The sequence below is a fragment of the Lagenorhynchus albirostris genome, chromosome 1, assembly GCF_949774975.1.
Source record: "Lagenorhynchus albirostris chromosome 1, mLagAlb1.1, whole genome shotgun sequence".
NCBI classification, from domain to species: Eukaryota; Metazoa; Chordata; class Mammalia; order Artiodactyla; family Delphinidae; genus Lagenorhynchus; species Lagenorhynchus albirostris.
The window spans coordinates 123,396,480-123,416,053 of NC_083095.1; the positions used below are offsets into that span (position 1 = coordinate 123,396,480).

Consider the following 19,574-nt stretch of genomic DNA (forward strand, 5'->3'; position numbering starts at 1 on the left):
TACTCAATACTCTATAATGGCCTATATGGGAAAAGAATCTAAAAAAAGAGTGGATATATTTATAACTGATTCACTTTGCTGTACACCTGAAACTAGCACAACATTGTAAATCAACTATATTCCAGTTAAAAAAAAACTGACCCAAAAGATGGTAGGAGATAAAGGGCAAGTGCTGGAGAAATGTCCACAAGTAGGCCTCTAGTCATGTTTCCCTCCATTTATCTCAGCACCTTCCCTTCCCAACAATCTAAAACACATATCTAGTGATGTCCAATTCTCATGCTTAAAACCCTTTTAATAGCTCTCCACTACTTTCTGCATAAAATTACAACTTAATCTGGCATACAAGATATTCTATAATTTTTAAAAAATGTACGGAGCACCAAATATATGAAGCACCATGTTAAGTGCTGGTTATAGTTAACGAAACAGGCATGATCTTCATGCTAGTGGACTGAACGGTGTAGTTGGAAAGACAAGTGCAAAATAAGCTTGGGGGTTTGCTATAGAACAGGAAATACTAGGCATTGTTTAGATGCTTCTGGGAATGTTTCAGAAGGAAGGAGACCAATAATGTAGTAGAGATACTAACAAAAGAACCGGAGGCCTTAAGAAATGAGAGGGGATGATGGGATCCCCTCATAATAACATGGAGTGACTGAGTTTTGATAAAAGGAATCCTTCAGCTGTAACTGGAGAGAAAGGTTGGGTGCTGAAGCAGATACATTTATAACTTTGATGGTGGGAAGATGAGTTCCATCTTTTGATGGTTCCTCAATGAAAGGCAAAGTCTTCAGTAAGATGGAGAGGGGAGAAAATACATTAAATCGTCTTCTCAGAGTAGTAACATGAAGTTGTACTGGTTACCTATTTCTCAACTCCTAAATCTCCCTAGTTGTTTCACATTTCTGAGATTTTGATTTACTTTTCATTATTCCTTTCTGGAAAATTCCTACTTGTTCTTCCAGATCCATCTGGGCTATCACCTTTTGTGCCACACCTAGTACCTACCTCACTTCCATTATTATAATGCACTGATGTTTGTATTTGCTTCCCCTACTAGACTTGTAAACTTCTTGGAAAGCTTGGTCTGTATTCCTAGTGTGGGGCCCATGCAGGATATTTAAGTAAGGATTTTCAATCAATGTTTAACATAAACAGACTTTTTGTCTGTGGAATCTACAACTAGGAGAATTTATTAGAAGAATATGAATGTGTCAGGATTAACAGTCTCTAGAATAAAGCCACTCATGATATCTGTGTCCTTTTAAAAATGGCACTGCATTATGGACACACCACAACAATGGCTTTCATTTAATGCTTTCGTTTTATTCAAATGCCAAAACAAGTTTCAAGATACAAATCGTAGTTATACTCAGTTGTGTTTAATTTAAAAACATCAATTATGCTTTAACTTTCAAAACCAAATGTAAGTTGTGACTAAAATGTCTCCCAGTGCATTTCTGGAGGACTGCCTTTAATATATTTAGTAGCTACTCCAATTTTCACTCTACAAAAAGGAAAATGATGAGGCTGTAAGAAAAAGATAAAGAACAGTTATAATATGAAAGACTTCCTGAGAAGAACTTCAACCATTACTAGGGAGACCAAGAAAGATACCAGTTTCTGTTCTATACTCTAGCAACCAGGCTTAAACACTTTGCAAAAGTGCATTTCTGGTCCTACCCCAGCCATAAATAGATATCTAACATCTCTTATTACATCACAGAAAACCCAATTTCATCAACAAGATGTAGAATTTGCTAATAGTTTAGGGTTCTTTTCCTAAGAAAATGGGGGCGGGGGCAGTAAGAGGAAAACTCAAGAGTTTATAAACTAAAAACTGAAAACAAATGTTTAAAGGTACTCTGATTTAAACAATTTCAAACAAGGCTGAACTGAAGGAACAGTATAGGAACTTCTATCAATATAGTGGGAAAGAAGAAAGTTTAAAAGGTACTCATATTTTAATATTTATGGAATCAAATGAAATAATTTTCACTGTTAAGTCCCCCAAATTTCCCCCACTGTTTAGTTTTCTTATATAATGAAAGTTAATAACTTATATTTTAGTATGAACACATTCCCTTCTGCTGATAGCATAGATTTTCTTTAATATTCTATGAAGCCAAAGAATTAGACAAATATCCAGCACCAGAAAACAACAAAAAACTAAGTACTTTAGGTAAATGTATTAGGATATTTTATTTAGCTCAGCACATGGCTGTAATACTACTTTTAGAATTAGATGTAGTCTCTTCCTGAAGATTTAAGGCAGACTTCAATTCCATCTGCTCACTCATGGTACTAAAATGGACCAAAGATGGCAAATAAATCAGACAAGTCAGCAAGAGAATGGCCTTTTTTTATAGTCCAATGGGGAAGTTTCGTGTCATGCATTAGTGGATAAGACTAAGAATACAGCTAAACAAATCATCAAAATAAGGTTCTTCAGGGTACTTTTTCCATGAAATCTTTAACTACTTGGAAACTACCTGTTCCAATTTTTAAGATGAAAAAAATTCTAATATTTTCAGGAAACAAACATGGGTAGAAAAGGCTAAACTAAAGAATGGCATCCCAATCTTCAATTTTAAAGAGTTTATTTTCCCATTTATAGTTACATTATTGTAAAATCCACAGTTATTGCAACACCTGCATTGCTTAAAAGAACTCCTAAGAATTTTTTTAAAGCGTATTTTTTAAAAACCAAACCAAAATAATGTACATTTTGTCTCTGAACACTGTGTCATTAAGTCCATGTTATGTCAGTCTGTATAAATCAATGTGATGTTACATTATATACATGATCTGATTTTTATCCTAAAAGCTTCTGACCATGTATGATATCCAAGATAGATCCAATGCTTTTAATGTCAGACTGTAGAGACAGTTACGATCCTAAACAAAAGATGGAAAACTTTATATACAGGACAGAAGTCTGACAGTTTAGCTGTTTGCAGCATCTGCTTGACGAGGCCATCCTTCTTCTTCAACTCCAGAGTCATACTCCTCTTCAGAGGATTCTTTCGTTGGAGCCCTATAATGAAAAGCCATCAGTGTTTTTTGTTTTTTTAAATAAGAATTAGGGGTAAACACAACTTCTCAAAAAAATGAATAATAAAAAATTAATCCACTTAGCTAGAAATGACACACAAAGAAGGAAAATATTAAGAGCACTTCTAATACTAAGATTGCTTAATGGTAAAATATGGGAAACATTTAGAGCACACAACCAAAAACTACAAGTAGTTTTCCCAAACAAATTTTTTACTGAAATAAATCAACAACAAGGCTTCAACCGTGAAGGCCTTTCTTTCCTCCAGCAAAAAAGTAGAATCTATTAACGAAAATGCTTGACATTTAGCATGTCAATGGTAAAGAAATGGAAAGCTTCTGATCAAACCAGTATGACTCAAATTAGTCAAAATTATGATCAGACCACCACAATTCCTTTATATATTAATATTAAACAATAAAAATGAGAATTATATCTCTTTGAATAAGTAAAGGTTGTTCAAAACCAATCAACTGCCTCATAAGTTACCTTAGAAGATAAGCATAAAACATAACATATGTTGTGACAGAAATCTAATTTTTATGTAGGTAACATTAATGTCAAACACTGTTTAATAAATATTTATTGAATAGATCAGGGTCAGTAAACTACAGCCTGCAGGCCAGATAAAGCCCATCATTTGTTTTGTAAATATTTATCTGAACACAGACATGCTCATTCATTTATGGACTGTAGCTCTAGTGCTATGAGGGCAGAGTAGCTGCAATACAGATTGTATGGCCCTGAAGTATTAATCTAGCCCTGTACAAGACAGTTCACTGACCCCTAGAATAGTTAAATAAAGCAGTGAAAGATATGTCAAATTTGTCAACTGATAAGATACAACTAAGAGAAAAATTATGTCGTCAAAGTTTTGGTCTTATGTGGGTCTTCCCTGGTGGTCCAGTGCTTAAGAATCCACTTTCCAATGCAGGGACACGGGTTCAATCCCTGGTCTGGGAACTAAGATTCCACATGCCGCGGGGCAACTAAACCTGTGCTCGCTCCGCAACTACTGAGCCCACACACTGCAACTACTGAGGCTGCGTGCCACAACTAGAGAGCCACAGCCCACGGGACCACAACTAGAGAGAGGCCTGTGCGCCACAATGAAGAGCCCTCGCACCACAATGAAAGATCCTACATGCCGCAACAAAGATCCCTCATGCCACAACTAAGACCCGACACAGCCAAGTAAATAAATATTTTTTAAAGTTTTGGTCTTATGAAAGACATGAAACAAGTAATTCATAAATTACAGAATTAGCAGCAAAGTTCATTTAAGTCTTTTCATTTGGATTACTTTTATATTTTTTTTGATACTTCTTCCTTTAGGAGAAAAAAGGGGAAACTAATTTTTTTTTAATATTTATTTATTTGGTTGGTTATTTGGTTATTTATTTGGTCTTAGTTGCGGTAGGTGGGCTCCTTGGTTGTGGCATGCGAACTCTTAGTTGCAGCATGCACGTGGGATCTAGTTCCCTGACCAGGGATCTAACCCGGGCCCCCTGCATTGGGAGCGTGGAGTCATCCACTGTGCCACCAGGGAAATCCCAAGTGGAGACTAATTTTGAAGATCAATTTTCAAGACTCAAAATATTTTATAAACCAAAATCAGAAAATTTTTCTACAGAAAACTTGAGATAACTGATTAGTTTATGATTTATAAGGATTTTTATATAATTTTATGACAGACCAATAAACCATAGCAATAAAGAGCCTATCTCAAGCTTTAGATCTGTTTTAGTTTGACAATACACTTTACCGGATGTATCCTGGTTCCTTCTTTCCTTCTACTACTTCTTTGTCAACCTCCACACATACAATATCAGAATTAGGGACTTCGAACATTGGTTCTAGTAACAGCTTTTCCTAAAAAGATAAAAAAAGTAATGAATTACATGGAAAACTGAGGTTACATATAAAATGCTTGTATTCTACAGGTTATCAATCGAATTCATCAACTCAACAAATATTATGGAGTCCCTGTTATGCACCAGTAACTGAATGTTGAAAAGTCAATGTAAAAGCTTTCATATTCTTCATATTAAAACAGCTTCTAACTAAATTCACAGAGAAGTCATTCTATAAGGGAAGGCTTTTTGTCTGTATAGTTCTGCCTACTTAGGTCACCGTGCACATACAAAAAGACTGTACCTTCATTTTGTATGTGATTCAGGTGTTACTCAGAAGCATTCTTGACATACTCTATGACTAAAGGAGGTCAACTAGTAATCCTTAATTTGGAAATGATTTAATCCTAAATCATCTCTACAAAGCTATGACTTCAAACAGGCATTTGTCTCAAGTGCTGCAGTAGATCTAAAGTTATTTACTAAAGAAAACTAGTTTTGCCTATGAGTAGGGGCTGGATTATGTTCCATATTAAGGAAAATACTGGTTGAGTACATCAAATTTTCTAAAAATGTCAACTGTATCACCTGTTTTTCTAGTTTACATGCTTATAAATCTGTCACAACACCTGAAGTCCAGGCCTTCATTAAAGAGTAAAATCTCAAATTATGATGGATGTGTAGCTCTAATCAAAAAGTCCTACTGAGGGCTTCCCTGGTGGCGCAGTGGTTGAGAGTCCGCCTGCCAATGCAGGGGACACGGGTTCGTGCCCCGGTCCGGGAAGATCCCACATGCCGCGGAGTGGCTGGGCCCATGAGCCGTGGCCGCTGAGCCTGTGCATCTGGAGCCTGTGCTCCACAACGGGAGAGGCCACGACAGTGAGAGGCCCACGTACCGCAAAAAAAAAAAAGTCCTACTGAGATAAGAGAAGTAATATTTAGCAGTGAAATCCTCAGAGAACAGAATATGTGCTTGCTTTGGGAGCATGTAGGGAAATAGTAACCCACTGTACAGCCAGACCTGGGGGAGTAGGGGTGAGAACTCTAAGGAAGAGGGTGGGTGGTGACTCAAAGTAGGCTGGGTCTCTAGGATTTGTAACAAAATAAAAATAGTTCATAACATACTGAAGAATTTAGGGGTAAAATGCCACAGTATCTACAACTTCATTTCAAACAAAAAACAACAATGAGGATTTCAATGGTTCTGAGAAGGCACTCTGGAGCTTAAGTCAAAAGGCCTACGTAGAGTTTTGTGAAATTCTCCTTCCCATGATCCTGATTTCCTCTATTTCATTAATCATATTAACTGTATGTCCTTTGTTGCAAACACCCTGAAGTTCCTTTTTAGGAAAAAGAAAGATATAATATACTGTGACCAAAAAAAAAAAAAAATCACAAAAAATATTAGACCAATTTTCTGGATGTATTTCCAGAGGAAAACATCGAGGTTTAGTATTCTCAAAATTCAGACCAAGAAATAATCTAGTTTCTGTAAATTTATGCCAACTTACCATTATGGACCGGAGGCCTCGTGCACCTGTTTTTCGTTCTAGTGCCAATCGGGCTATAGCTTTCAAAGCATCTTCAGTAACATTCAGTTCACACTACAAATATATTCAAAAGAAATAACTCAGATAATACTTGATGATATTTTCCTAATATAACCATGCAGTATTTGATCTACTAACTATTACTACCTACCACCATTACTGGTCTTTTTAGAACAAAAAGAGACTAATGCCCTGACTTTACTGGTAAAGAAATAAGTTCCAGAGAGCTAAGTACACTGATTCACTAATACTCAGAAACACAGAGTCAGAATCTTTGTGTCTTGACTGACACTATCCCCTTTCAGACTAAAGCATTTTTAGACTATAACTTAGTTTCTGGAAAATATTCATTTTAAAGAGTGTTACTAACCCTCTCATCCTATAGAACGAAGGTAAAACTTTAGACAAGTCTCTCTAAATTACCACAAATTCCAAAACTTATTGAGAAGTTAATATACGCTCCCAAAATCAAAATACTTTGGAACATCAGATTTTATAAAATCTTGGTATTAAACAACTTTTGTTTATTAATTTCTATATCCAGAAAATGTAAAATTTAAGTGAGGTAATTATCTCTCACGGTGCTTCAGAACCTTGCCTTCAAAAAGCACTTGTTTCTATGAATTAACCTATGGGAAGGTATCAGTATGAATCTCAAGTTTGTCCTTAGTCCTTGAAGAGGTTTTCTACATTAACGTGGATTTTCTAGGGCTTTATTCAACATTTATTGAACCCCTGTGTGTTTATATATTAGAAACTGAGTGATGAATCAGACACCACCTTTGCCCTCAAGAAACTTAAGTGTATTGGGTGGTGACAAATTAGCAAAAGAGCATTTACAGCATAGTGTTTGCACATGGTGCTAAGAGAGCACCAAAGTGGGGGCATCTAAATAAGGCTAGGGGACCACCGAAGGATTTTTAAGGAGGGAAGTAAAATAATTAGCTTTGTGTTTATTCATTAAGTATTTATTAAGAACTTAATATCTAATATTTGTTGAACACTGTGTTCAATAATTTTAAAAAGATCCACTCTGGAAGTAAAGTGGGAGATGATAATATTTTGGTGGTGGTGGTCAGAGACAGACTTTAGATAGGGAGACCTATTAGGAAGTAAATGCATGGGTCAAGGTGAAGAATGATAAAGGAGACTGACTTGAGGTAGGGACAATGGCAATGGAGAGAAGGAGACTGATATTTTGAGACACTAGGTTCAGAAAACCCAAACATTTGCTATCTGATTAGATATATGGCTCCAGGTGTCTGGCTGCAGAGAAGTAGATGTGAGAGCTAACTTTAGAAAAAAGTATACCTAGTATGTCACAATGAAAGCATTTAGAATATCAAGGCTGAAAAGACAATCCTGTGTGCCTGGCTTGAGGGGTTAGGGGTAGGCTGCTAGCACAATTTCTCTCTATATATATCCTTGGGCTTTAAGCTACAATGTCAATTTTAATTAAGAAAAAAATAAAGCCAACTCCTAAGTGTCTAATATGACACAACGTGCCTTCCCTGATTCCTAGATCCATATTTAGTGAGGAATAGGCTGGTATTCCAGATAAGTATTGCTTTTTTTTTTTTTAAAGTATTGCTTTTTAATTTGTTAGGCTAACATATATAGAGTTTCAGTAGCAAAAAAAAAAACAACCCATAAATTAAGTAAGTATAAAAAATAAAAATCTAACCTTATCCATGCTGAATAAGGCCTGGTACTGAGGAATAACAGCATTACGTGGCTCAGTTAGTATTTGTACAAGTGTTTTCTCATCTAGGCTATGCAAAGGAACTACCACAGGCAACCGTCCCACAAACTCAGGAATCATGCCAAATTCAATGAGATCTCTGGCTTCCACATGACGTAATAAACGATCTTTTTCTTCAATGTCTTGGTGAGTATTTGATTCTCCACTTCGATTGGCAAGGTCTGCAGCAGCTGCAGCCCTTCTGCCTTTTCCCAGATTAGATGGTGTTCCAAATCCAAGATACTGCCAAAGAAAAGACAGGTATTATAAATAACAGAATAAAGCTGCATCGTGCTCAGCATTTTACATGCATATCTCATGCCATCTTCACAACAGAAGAAAGTATTATCATTTATATTTTACAACGAAGAAAAAGGCTTAGAGAGGTTAAGTACCATTGCTGCTAGTGGTAAAAGCCAGGATTCAAACTCAGGTCTATCTGCCTTCAGAATTGAGAACCTAACCAACTCTCAAAGAATGAATTCTAGTAAAAGTAGGTAAGTAAGAACTGTGAAGGGAAGTCCCTTAGAACTCATACAATGATGTTGCAGGATTTTTCTGAGACCTCTAGACTAGTGTGGCTTCCAAAATGTGCAAGAACTGTGGAAACAGAGATAGTAATTATTTTGTAACCAAAGACAGTTTTGTAATACTGTAAACAGGAATAGTGCCTATGGAACAAGCAGACTTAAAACAAAATTATTCACAAGTGTCTTAAGTCATTGCTAAGCATTCTATTAAAATCGTGATTTGGGGTTGCATACTATGAGTTAGAATATCCTATGAGTTAGAACATCCTATGAGTTAGAATAATTTCGATTTTATAAAGAACATGTAAGGACGTCAAACAAAAATGGTAACTTTGCTGCAAAAAGTTGTTTATCTAAGGTGTATGGATCTTGCTTTAGTCAATATAAAAGAACTATACTCCAGGCAACTGTCCGCAGTTTAATTTTGATATGTCATACAACTTTTGTCAAAAGAACAACTACATGATATATGAGAAAACAGCTAAGTTAAAAATCCATTCCTGGGCTTCCCTGGTGGCGCAGTGGTTGAGAGTCTGCCTGCCAATGCAGGGGACACAGGTTCGAGCCCTGGTCTGGGAAGATCCCACATGCCGCGGAGCAACTAGGCCCGTGAGCCACAACTACTGAGCCTGCGCGTCTGGAGCCTGTGCTCCGCAACAAGAGAGGCCGCGATAGTGAGAGGCCCGCGCACCGCGATGAAGAGTGGCCTCCGCTTGCCGCAGCTAGAGAAAGCCCTCGCGCGGAGACGAAGACCCAACACAGCCATAAATAAATTAATTAATTCATTAAAAAAAAAAATCCATTCCTGATACTCTAAGCTGTGTATGTGGACAGTTAGTGTATCAGAAAGCAAAATACCTTTCATTCAATAATTTAAACATATATTAAACATTTATTATACATACAATATAAGCATATATAGTAATAAATATATATACTCATATTTATTATATATATGGATATACATTTATTAAGCATTAAGCATTATTATAAAACACTGAGGATACAAACCTGAAGACAGCCCTTATCCTAACCTAAAGGGACTTATTTACAGTGAGAACACATGAAGATATTAAAGCATCATAGGTGCAATGAAGGACAACTGTACAGGAAACTACAGCAGTGGAAAGAAAGAAAACAGGAAATACTGGGGACAGAGGGTAGGAGGTGACCAAGAAAGTCTTCACAGAGGAATTGCCTAATCATTTGACAGACTGAGTCTTAAAGAATGAACACATTACCACCCAATACACTTCTGGATTTGTTTGAGCAAGAAATAAATGTTTATTGTGTTAAAAAAAAATGAACACATATTTGCCAACTGGACTGAGGTGGGGAGGACATGAGCAAAGGCAATAGGAATAAAACTTAAGACTGCAAGCAGTTTCATATGGTTAGGAAAGAGGTAGAGGTAGAGGTATATTATTTATATTGTACTCCTGGCTTTCAATGAGGTTTGGTAAAAACAGTAGCCAAATGGATGTGTTTAATCCTCTATAAAATCACTGTTGCAGACTCTCTTATGTCTCTGTCATCTTTTCCTAAAAATCTATGTGACAGGGACTTCCCTGGTGGTCCAGTGGGTAAGACTCCACGCTCCTAATGGAGGGGGCCCGGGTTCAATCCCTGGTTGGGGAACTAGATCCCACATGCATGCCACAACTAAGAGTTCGCATGCTGCAACTAAAGATCCTGCATGCCGCAACTAAACATGCCACAACGAAGATCCTGCATGCTGCAACTAAGACCCGGCACAGCCAAAATAAATTTCAAAAAAAAAATCTAAGTGAAAAACTCTTTTTTAATCTTTGTCTCTCATGAAGACATCATACCCTTCCTCTTTCAGGCAATAAAAACTAGCTCACGATTTCTCCCTACTTTTCATTAAGAAGTTCAAAGCTAAACAGAGTGACTTAATTTCCACTAAGCTGAAATGACCTAAACCTTCCTTTCACATGTTTCTGATCTCTTTACTAATAATACTTTTAATTGTTCTTTTCTAAATGTTTCTAGCTTCAAATTCTTTTTGGAAATATGAATTATAAATAAATATAAGAACATGGTCCTTGGCTTTGGTTACAGAATTTTGAATATAAAGTTCTCTCTCTCTCTTCCCCACCCTCCCCCATCTGTCTCTCTCAAACGCATGCATGTTTGGGCGCACACACAAAGAAATAATTTCGTCTTTCTAATTTGTTAGGCTAATTTATACAGAATTTCAAAAGCAAGAAAAACATAAATTAACTAATATGAAAAATAAAAATCTAACCTTATTGAGGAATAACAGCACTACCTGGCTCAGTTAGTATCTGTACAAGAGGTTTCTCATCTAGGCTATGCAAAAGAATTAACACAGGCAACCATTTATTAGCAGCGTTATTTTTTTTTTTTTACTACTACTAAACTACTACATTAGTAGCTACTACTACTAAACTAAAAGCTAAAGTAAACTACTAAACATGCAAGGCCAAGGAGACTTAAAGCAAACAATACAGCAAAGAAGTGATCTATGATATATTCATTTACGTAGAATATATTATATAAAAGGTATCATTTGTGGCTACTATGTAAAACACAAAAGCATGGAAAACAGGCATGTTTTCGGGCTTCTTGCCACTATGCTGACATTACATTTTATCGTAATCAATCAATAAACAGGTACTGGGCATGAACTTTGAGGATATGAAAAAATAAGTACCAGTTAAAATCAAGGCTTATAAGAATGTTTAAGAAACATCTATAAAACTAGGTGGGATCACAACCCTTCCCCCAACCTCCAAACTGCTTTCCTCCATTTGTGCATGTCAGCAGTGATCTATGAAGACTCTATGGGCCGGAGCAATGGAGACAAGCTCTTTATTGGGCTCCAGTGAATTGGGCAAGAGAAATGAGTACAATTTTTATTGATACAGCAGCTACCTCAAATAATAAAAAACTCCTTAGATGAAATATAAAATTGAAATCATCAAGTTATACTTTAAAAATGCCCATATATAGATGATATTTAGAAATCTTCCAAACTACTACTATGACATTTTAAAAATAACTAGGCATATATTTCTGGTATACTCTAAGAAAACCTAACTCGTAAAAATCCACAACTGGCAGCCAGCAGATATGAGATTAGAAACTGAGGGTCCATCCTCTAACTTCAAATGCTTTCTCTCCTAGTAATCACTCAGAAAAACTTACCTTTTCATTTTTTCTCCTGCTGATGATTCTGTCCAAACCATTGAAAGCACCAGATGCAACAAACAGGATGTTTGTTGTATCAACTTGTACCGTTTCTCCACGTAGCTTACGGGAATTCTTTTCTGGAACATTGACTATTGTGCCTTCTAGTAGTTTTAATAAGCCCTAAATAAAGAATAAATGATTTATGGCATCATCATATAAGCGTATTATTTATTATACTTTAGGTAATGGGATTCAATGGGGAAAATAATATGTGGTTATGGTCAATGAGCATAACTGAAGAAAACTCCCACATTTCTATAACTAACATGAAAATCTAATATACTATCATATTAATTATTCATAAATTTATTTGGAATAGGTATAGGACTCCTGATGCATTCAGGAAACAGTCAACTCAAGAGGTTGTTTTTGATGGTAAAGACATAGTTCTGACATAAAGATAGAATTATGGCTCTCTAAGATGTTATCCAACCATGGTGGGAACATTCAAAATTTGAAAATATTTGAAGATTTGTCTTTCATGCAAATTAAAATTCTATTCTACTCCTAGTGTTAAACTTTGAGAATACCTATATATTGAGATGCCTTTATAAAAAACATCATCCAGCACATTTTATAAGTGTGACTGTACCTGTCTATGTCTTGGTCAAAAAAACAAAAGCAAGTTTCCTTACCCTGTAATTTATGTCATAATTAGTTACCAGTAAAAGGTCAAGTTGCCCAATAGATTATTATGACTTTAAGTATGACTCTATAAGGCATAAAACTCTATTTTATCTTCTAATTAAGTGAAAAGAATAAGATACATGTACATAGTTCATTTATGTCTAGTTACAACCAGAACTTTCTTCAAGAGTCCTCTAGAAATGTTTAACTGGGCCTTTGTGTAATAAAACCAACAAAAATTAAATTTCATTTATTTCTTTAAAGTATTTTTAATTTCCTAACAGAGGTAATTTGGTATTTAAAATCGCCAACAGCTTTCTCTTAGGACCTGAACTAAATGGTATATGGAGTTTGGAGTGGGAGAAATAAACAAAACAGAATCTAATTGAATGTGAAACCAAACGTACAATATTTGGGAGGTTGATGTATTCCCTTCCTTTTAGTGGACTTGAACAAAATATTCAACTGCTTACTTGCTGAACGCCTTCTCCACCTACATCCCGTAACTGATGAATGCCTGGCACACTGCCAATCTTATCTACTTCATCCAGAAAGACAATTCCTATAATTTAAGGAGGATTCTATTTATAATATGAAAAAGATATACACAAAATAACTCAGCTTTAAACGACTAGGTAGCTAGAGAGCAAGGTTATTTAATCTTTAACACTTAACATATACAATGGCTTAATACTATAAAAATACACTGCTAGCTTTCCCACTCATCATTTTGTGCAAACGTTTTATAATTTATTCTATAGAATATCACTTGGGTATGATAACCAATTCTCTATGACAATAGTTATCTACCCCACTAATGTTTTCAGGTTCTTTATTCTAAGAAGCTGAGATAGAGGTATAGTGTGAAAGCAGAAGGTGGATACAGGGCTGGTATTAGCAAAATTTTAGCTTATTTTTTTCCCATCCATATTCTTGTCCTAAAGGAATTTGGACAGGAAGCTGTCAAGCTCTTCGTGTAAACAAGGACAGATGATAGATAGGGAAAAGAGAAATGCAGCATCTATGACATCCCCTAAGTCAATAGCCTAATTTGTTTCTATATACATCTTGCACTCTCCTGCACTTGTCCTCATCCCCTCCCTTACCCCACCCCAGCATTACGAGTATAGAGGAAAGTCAGAACAGGAAAAACAATGATAGTATTAAGGATCTAATGGAATAGTAATTTAGCCTGTTTTCACCCTAGTAGCCATATTATAACATTAAGGCAAAGCAAACTTTGTGGCCCTTGGTATGCTAGAATATGTTTAACATAGCTACTTTTATATAATTATAGAATTTTACTCCTTGACTCAAAATAAAAATTATATTCTCTTGCTATTAGACTGCTTCCCCAACAGACTATATCTGGGGACAAACTACACTGAAACATACCTTGTTGTGCTTTTTCTACATTATAATTGGCATCTTGGAGCAGTTTGGCAATCACAGATTCAATATCTTCACCTACATATCCAGCCTGAGTCAAAGTCGTACAGTCACAGATAGCAAAAGGGACATCAAGGCATTTAGCTAGGGTTTGTGCCAGAAGAGTTTTACCTACAAATAGAAACAGTAACTAAAAATTTACTAAAAATATGTTGTCATACAATTTCTCTACAAAAATGCAAAACAAATTAAATGTGAAGAATGTATAATAAGAAAAATTAGTGTGACATCTTTTCTCTACTATTACTCAGATATAATGGTACCCTATTTTCATTATTCCTGTTAAGATATTAGGGACTGGCCTAAAGGGCAATACCAACACCTCAAATTCAGTTCTAAGCCCTTTATAACTACCATAAGATTGGCCTTAGATGTTCCTCTTAAGAGTGAGAATCCCCCAGTCATAAGACACAGGTTACAGAATCATTTATATTCTATTTTTTTTTAAATGAGTAGTGATTTTTCAGTAAGTTATTTACCTGACCCAGTTGGTCCAAGCAGCAAAATATTACTCTTTTCAAGTTTTATGTCATCATGGGAAGAATCCAATACTTCACCTCCTCGTTTTTCCTGAGGTATTTGTTGGTTTACTTGTTGCTGCATTGATGCTCCTAAAGCATTACCATGTGGACTAATTCCAGCAATCTGAAGCAACTCTGAAAAAATGCCAAAGGAATTATTAGAGCTTCATTTGATTTTACCTGAAAAAATGCCCAATAAAACCCTACATCTAAAACCAATCACCTATTTAGAAAAAATTTAAATATTCTGACATTTTGCCTTACCTATAAAGGAAGAAAGCCTCAAATTATCTAATGACAAATGTACAATACACAATGATTATTCAGGGAACCTTAAGCAAAGGAAATGGATTATTTTTACCTTCCTTATTTACATAAACTTGTATGAAGAATATACTTTTACTGAAAAGAAGGCAGTGTAATAGGAGAACAGTGCTAGGAGTCAGAAAGCTTTAGCTTTGGTCCTTTATTTGCCTCTAAATAGCTATATGATCTTGAGCAAGTCATATGTACACTTTGTGTTTCTATGCCTGTGTTTAAGAACAAAACACAAGGGCTTCCCTGGTGGCGCAGTGGTTAAGGATCCGCCTGCCAGTGCAGGGGACATGGGTTCGAGCCCTGGTCTGGGAAGATCCCACATGCCATGGAGCCCATGAGCCACAACTACTGAGCTTGTGTTCCAGAGCCTGCGAGCCACAACTACTGAGCCCACATGCCACAACTACTGAAGCCTGCGTGCCTAGAGCCCATGCTCCGCAACAAGAGAAGTCATCACAATGAGGAGGCCACGCACCACAACGAAGAGTAGCTCCCGCTTGCCTCAACTATAGAAAGCCCACGTGCAGCAACAAAGACCCAACACAGCCAATAAAAAAAAAAACAAAAACAAAACACAATTGATTTGGAGGCACTTTGAAAGATAAAGGTATATTATTTTTTCAGTACAAATGAAAATAAGCAGGGCTGTAGAGAAAGGGAAAAACATTGAACTGAGAAATAGGAAACTTGGGTTCTAGTCTCGGTTCTATTGTAGGAGCATGGCAAGTCACTTAGCTTTACTGGGCCTGCTTCCTTAGTGAAAATACTGAGACATATGACCTTTAAACAGTCTCTTCCACATTTAAAAATGATCCTGTGGGGCTTCCCTGGTGGCGCAGTGGTTGAGAGTCCACCTGCCGATGCAGGGGACATGGGTTCGTGCCCCGGTCCGGGAAGATCCCACGTGCCACGGAGCGGCTGGGCCCGTGAGCCATGGCCGCTGAGCCTGCGCGTCCGGAGCCTGTGCTCCGCAATGGGAGGGGCCACAGCAGTGAGGGGCCCGCGTACCGCAAAAAAAATTAAAAAAAAAATAAAAAAACCAACAGACAGATGTTCAGCAGACATATTATTATAGTACTATTCTATCTGGCTGTCACTTTCAAACTATCTTTGGGTCACACCCTTTGGTAAAGGGTTATTCTAGTCATCAAAAATAATAGGCATTAAATAAACATTTGAATTTAATTGTGCTCCATTTGACAGTTAATGATCAGCGAATAAATCACAATGCTATGTCTCAGTACAATTCACATCAGGCAAAAAAAATGCAGTCTATATTAGTTCAGTTAGATACTTGTCCCTACTAAACAAAAAAAAAAAGAAAAGTTTTTTTTTTAATTTCAGCAAAATCTAGTTAGGAATTGTGACAATATAAGAAGGTGCTTGGCTGAAAAGTAGGTCTGCCCAATGGGGAAAAGATGATTTAGGTAATTTGAACAAAATCACAAGAAGCATACTGACTACAGTGAAATCATATGACACATGTATTTAACTTACTCTATGATTTAAGTATTTTTAAAAAAGGAATAATTTAAATAGTACAGAACAAATGATGTTTGTCATTCCATTTATGAAAATATGCTCCAGGGTAAACTTGAGATAACTCTCCTGTTCTTTCAGTTAAGTCTCTGTTCTTGCATTATCTCTCATTACATAGGCAGCTCTCTATAATAAGGACTATGAGCAAGCAGGCTAGAATAGTTAGTTGTGTGCAGCTCATCAGCTATATGGCCCTAGGCAAACTACTTAAAATTTCTGTGCTTCAATTTTCTTATACGTAAAATGGTAGTGAAAATAATAGTTTCTGCCTCATAGGTTTGGGGAAGATTAATGAGTATATACATGTAAAACACTTAAAACAGTGCCTGGCAGATAGTTTTATATGTGCTTTGGAAGAATTTACTATTAGTACTACCGTTTTCTTGTGTTTAAGTATTTGTATAACACACAGCCCTTATATGCAAGCCAACTATTTCATTTCGTGCTTAACTTCAGAAAAACTTTATGTTCCAATGATGGAGGAAAAAAGCATCAATCTTAACATGTTAAAAAGACATATGTTGGTCTCTAATATGTGATTTCCAAAGGAACATCCAAGAATTTTTTTTTTTTTTTTTGCGGTATGTGGGCCTCTCACTGTTGTGGCCTCTCCTGTTGCGGAGCACAGGCTCCGGACGCGCAGGCTCAGCGGCCATGGCACACGGGCCTAGCCGCTCCGCGGCATGTGGGATCCTCCCGGACCGGGGCACGAACCCGTGTCCCCTGCATCGGCAGGCGGACTCTCAACCACTGCGCCACCAGGGAAGCACCACTACATACATTTTTAAAAAATCACTACATATATATTTTATCAAAATACTCACTATAGACTTTTCTTTAATAATTCATAGTAGCTTCATCAGCCACCTGCCCAAATTTATGACTATATATTGACAGCATATTTTATTACATTTAATAAATCTCATGCCAGAGTTGGTAAACTAGTTATGTTCTCATAGCTCATCCTGAATATATAGTACACTTCAAATAGTAGATGTATAACACTGTTTGGTTCAAAGGCAAATGTAAAATTATCAAACTTTTAAGCGAAAAATGTTCATACTGGCTTATCTATTGTTTTTTGTCTTTTGTGACAACATGAATCTTCTTATAACTTTGGAACCTTCTCCCTCTGTATGGCAGCTATATCCACCTCCAAAGAATGGGTTCAAGACATCAGAATGGCCACTACCTTTGGTTTATCAGGTCCTTCCACACCCTCCATCAGACCATCTGATGCTTATAGGGGCAGTCTAGGGCTCGCAACAGTGAGTTGGTGCTTATGTATAATTAGCGAGTCTACACTAAGTTTCATAAACACCAAAAAATAAACAGTGTGGTTTCTGGCAAAGAGTAGCTGGAAGATAATCTGCCTCCCCTAAAATTTGTCACTTACAGGCAGACCAACTCTAATTGTATGGTTTTTTTAAAAAAGGATATAATATTCAAGCTACAGATTTTTAAAAATACAACTTCTGTTAATATGCAGATCTAGAGAAAAACTGCATATAGTACTTTTTATTTCTCTACATTATGCTTTAAGAAATATCACAACAGAAAAGATAAAATCAAATATCTAAAATAACCCAACATCTACAAACTACACAAATTAGCTATGAAACTGTTCCAAAGTTATATATACCACGTATAACAAACAGGCTTAGATAATATACAATATCTTTCTTAGTAATACACAAGCAAATACATGTCTACCATTACTACTGCTGACAAACTTCACTGAGGTAAATCTCAAAAGGAAGAATGATTACAGAGGAGGACCTGAAGAGAGGTCACTTACTTGTAAATCTGTACTCATCCTCCCGTCTTCTTATTTCTAACTCTAAGAAAGAGGATGAAAATGGCAATGTGAAAATACTATATATTTGTTTAATTTAGGGGAACAAACAAGGAGTATTCCACTTCTTGCCCTCTTCCAAATATATTTAAAGAATATGTTCTTTAACGTCCTTTCAGCTTTTCACATTATCAAAGAATTTATATGCTACCTACTTTCTACATTAAAAAAAACCCCAAAGATGCTTAATGATGGCTGTCCAGTTGCTAATATTCACATTTGTCAAATACAAAGCTGCTATCTATTTTAAGAAAAGAGTAGTAATAATTTAGGTCTTTAATAAGAGTTTAAATCCCTCATACTATAAATACCATGTAACCATTTGCTTTTCCAGCACCTAGAAGAGCTTAACTATTAATTTGTTGACTGAAGGAATCAGAAAAAATCATTTTGCTCCATGACTAAACAACGCGATTTGGACCTTATAAAAATGAATGTTCCAAGTCTTTCAATAGTTACTATGATTTATACTTTCTAAAAAAGTAACTGATCCTACTACATGACTATTTTGCAGTAAGCTCAACCAGTGAACAACTGTCTTCATTAAGCCAATCAGTCATATATTTAGTAGCTACTAAAAGTAATTTAATACTGAAAGTATTTAGCAGAACTCCCTAAAATTATAAAATGATAACTAAAAGAATGTAAAATGATACACTGTAGGACAAATCAGAAATTACAGCTCCCTGGCCAAAAAAAAACCACACACACACAAAAGACCTTAAAATATTTACACTGTACTCTATTCATAGTTTTTTAAATAAAATCATTCTATTAATATCACACACAATATTGTCCACAGTAAGTTGACATTACACAGTATATTGGTACGTTAGAATCTACCATTAATAGGAATTATACTTTGAATCACTTACAAATTTGCCCTGAACCCTGCACTCTGTAGCTGGGGACTAAAAGGAAAGAGTGCTGAAAATGTTCTGTAAGCTTTATCATCTCCATATATCTCTGACTTAGGCAAATGAAATTCTGTATCCTGAACCCAAAAGAGAAGAACTCAAGAGTCACACAGAGAGCACTGCAATGATCCAGTCATGGGGAAATAGTTGTGGTCAAGTCTACAATTCAAAAATGATGTCTCAATCTGTATACCAGAACCCATGTACATATAACTGAAAACAAAAGTTTTAAGAAACAACACTTAAGTTGTTAACATACTCTGGTATTTTCTACTCACACTTATTAACTCTTTTTTAAATGCTGTTGGCAATGTACTGAAATGATTTCATGAACCACTAATGGGAAGTGATCTGTATTTTGAAAAATGCTGTAGTGTAC

The 19,574-nt window shown here is 36.0% G+C and overlaps 1 protein-coding gene across 1 annotated transcript in view; it reads right to left on the minus strand.

Moving 5' to 3' along the window:
- Nucleotides 1–1,308: 1,308 nt before the first annotated feature.
- CLPX (caseinolytic mitochondrial matrix peptidase chaperone subunit X) overlaps nt 1,309–19,574 on the minus strand; it is a 36,298-nt gene continuing 18,032 nt past the window's right edge. The window contains exons 6-14 of the mRNA XM_060152035.1: nt 18,222–18,263; nt 14,525–14,701; nt 13,992–14,156; nt 13,070–13,158; nt 11,925–12,089; nt 8,146–8,445; nt 6,423–6,515; nt 4,824–4,930; nt 1,309–3,040 (exon numbers count right to left, since the gene is read on the minus strand). Coding sequence (XP_060008018.1) covers nt 2,950–3,040; nt 4,824–4,930; nt 6,423–6,515; nt 8,146–8,445; nt 11,925–12,089; nt 13,070–13,158; nt 13,992–14,156; nt 14,525–14,701; nt 18,222–18,263 — 1,229 coding nt within the window. The 3' untranslated portion in view covers nt 1,309–2,949. The remainder of the gene's footprint in view (nt 3,041–4,823; nt 4,931–6,422; nt 6,516–8,145; nt 8,446–11,924; nt 12,090–13,069; nt 13,159–13,991; nt 14,157–14,524; nt 14,702–18,221; nt 18,264–19,574) is intronic.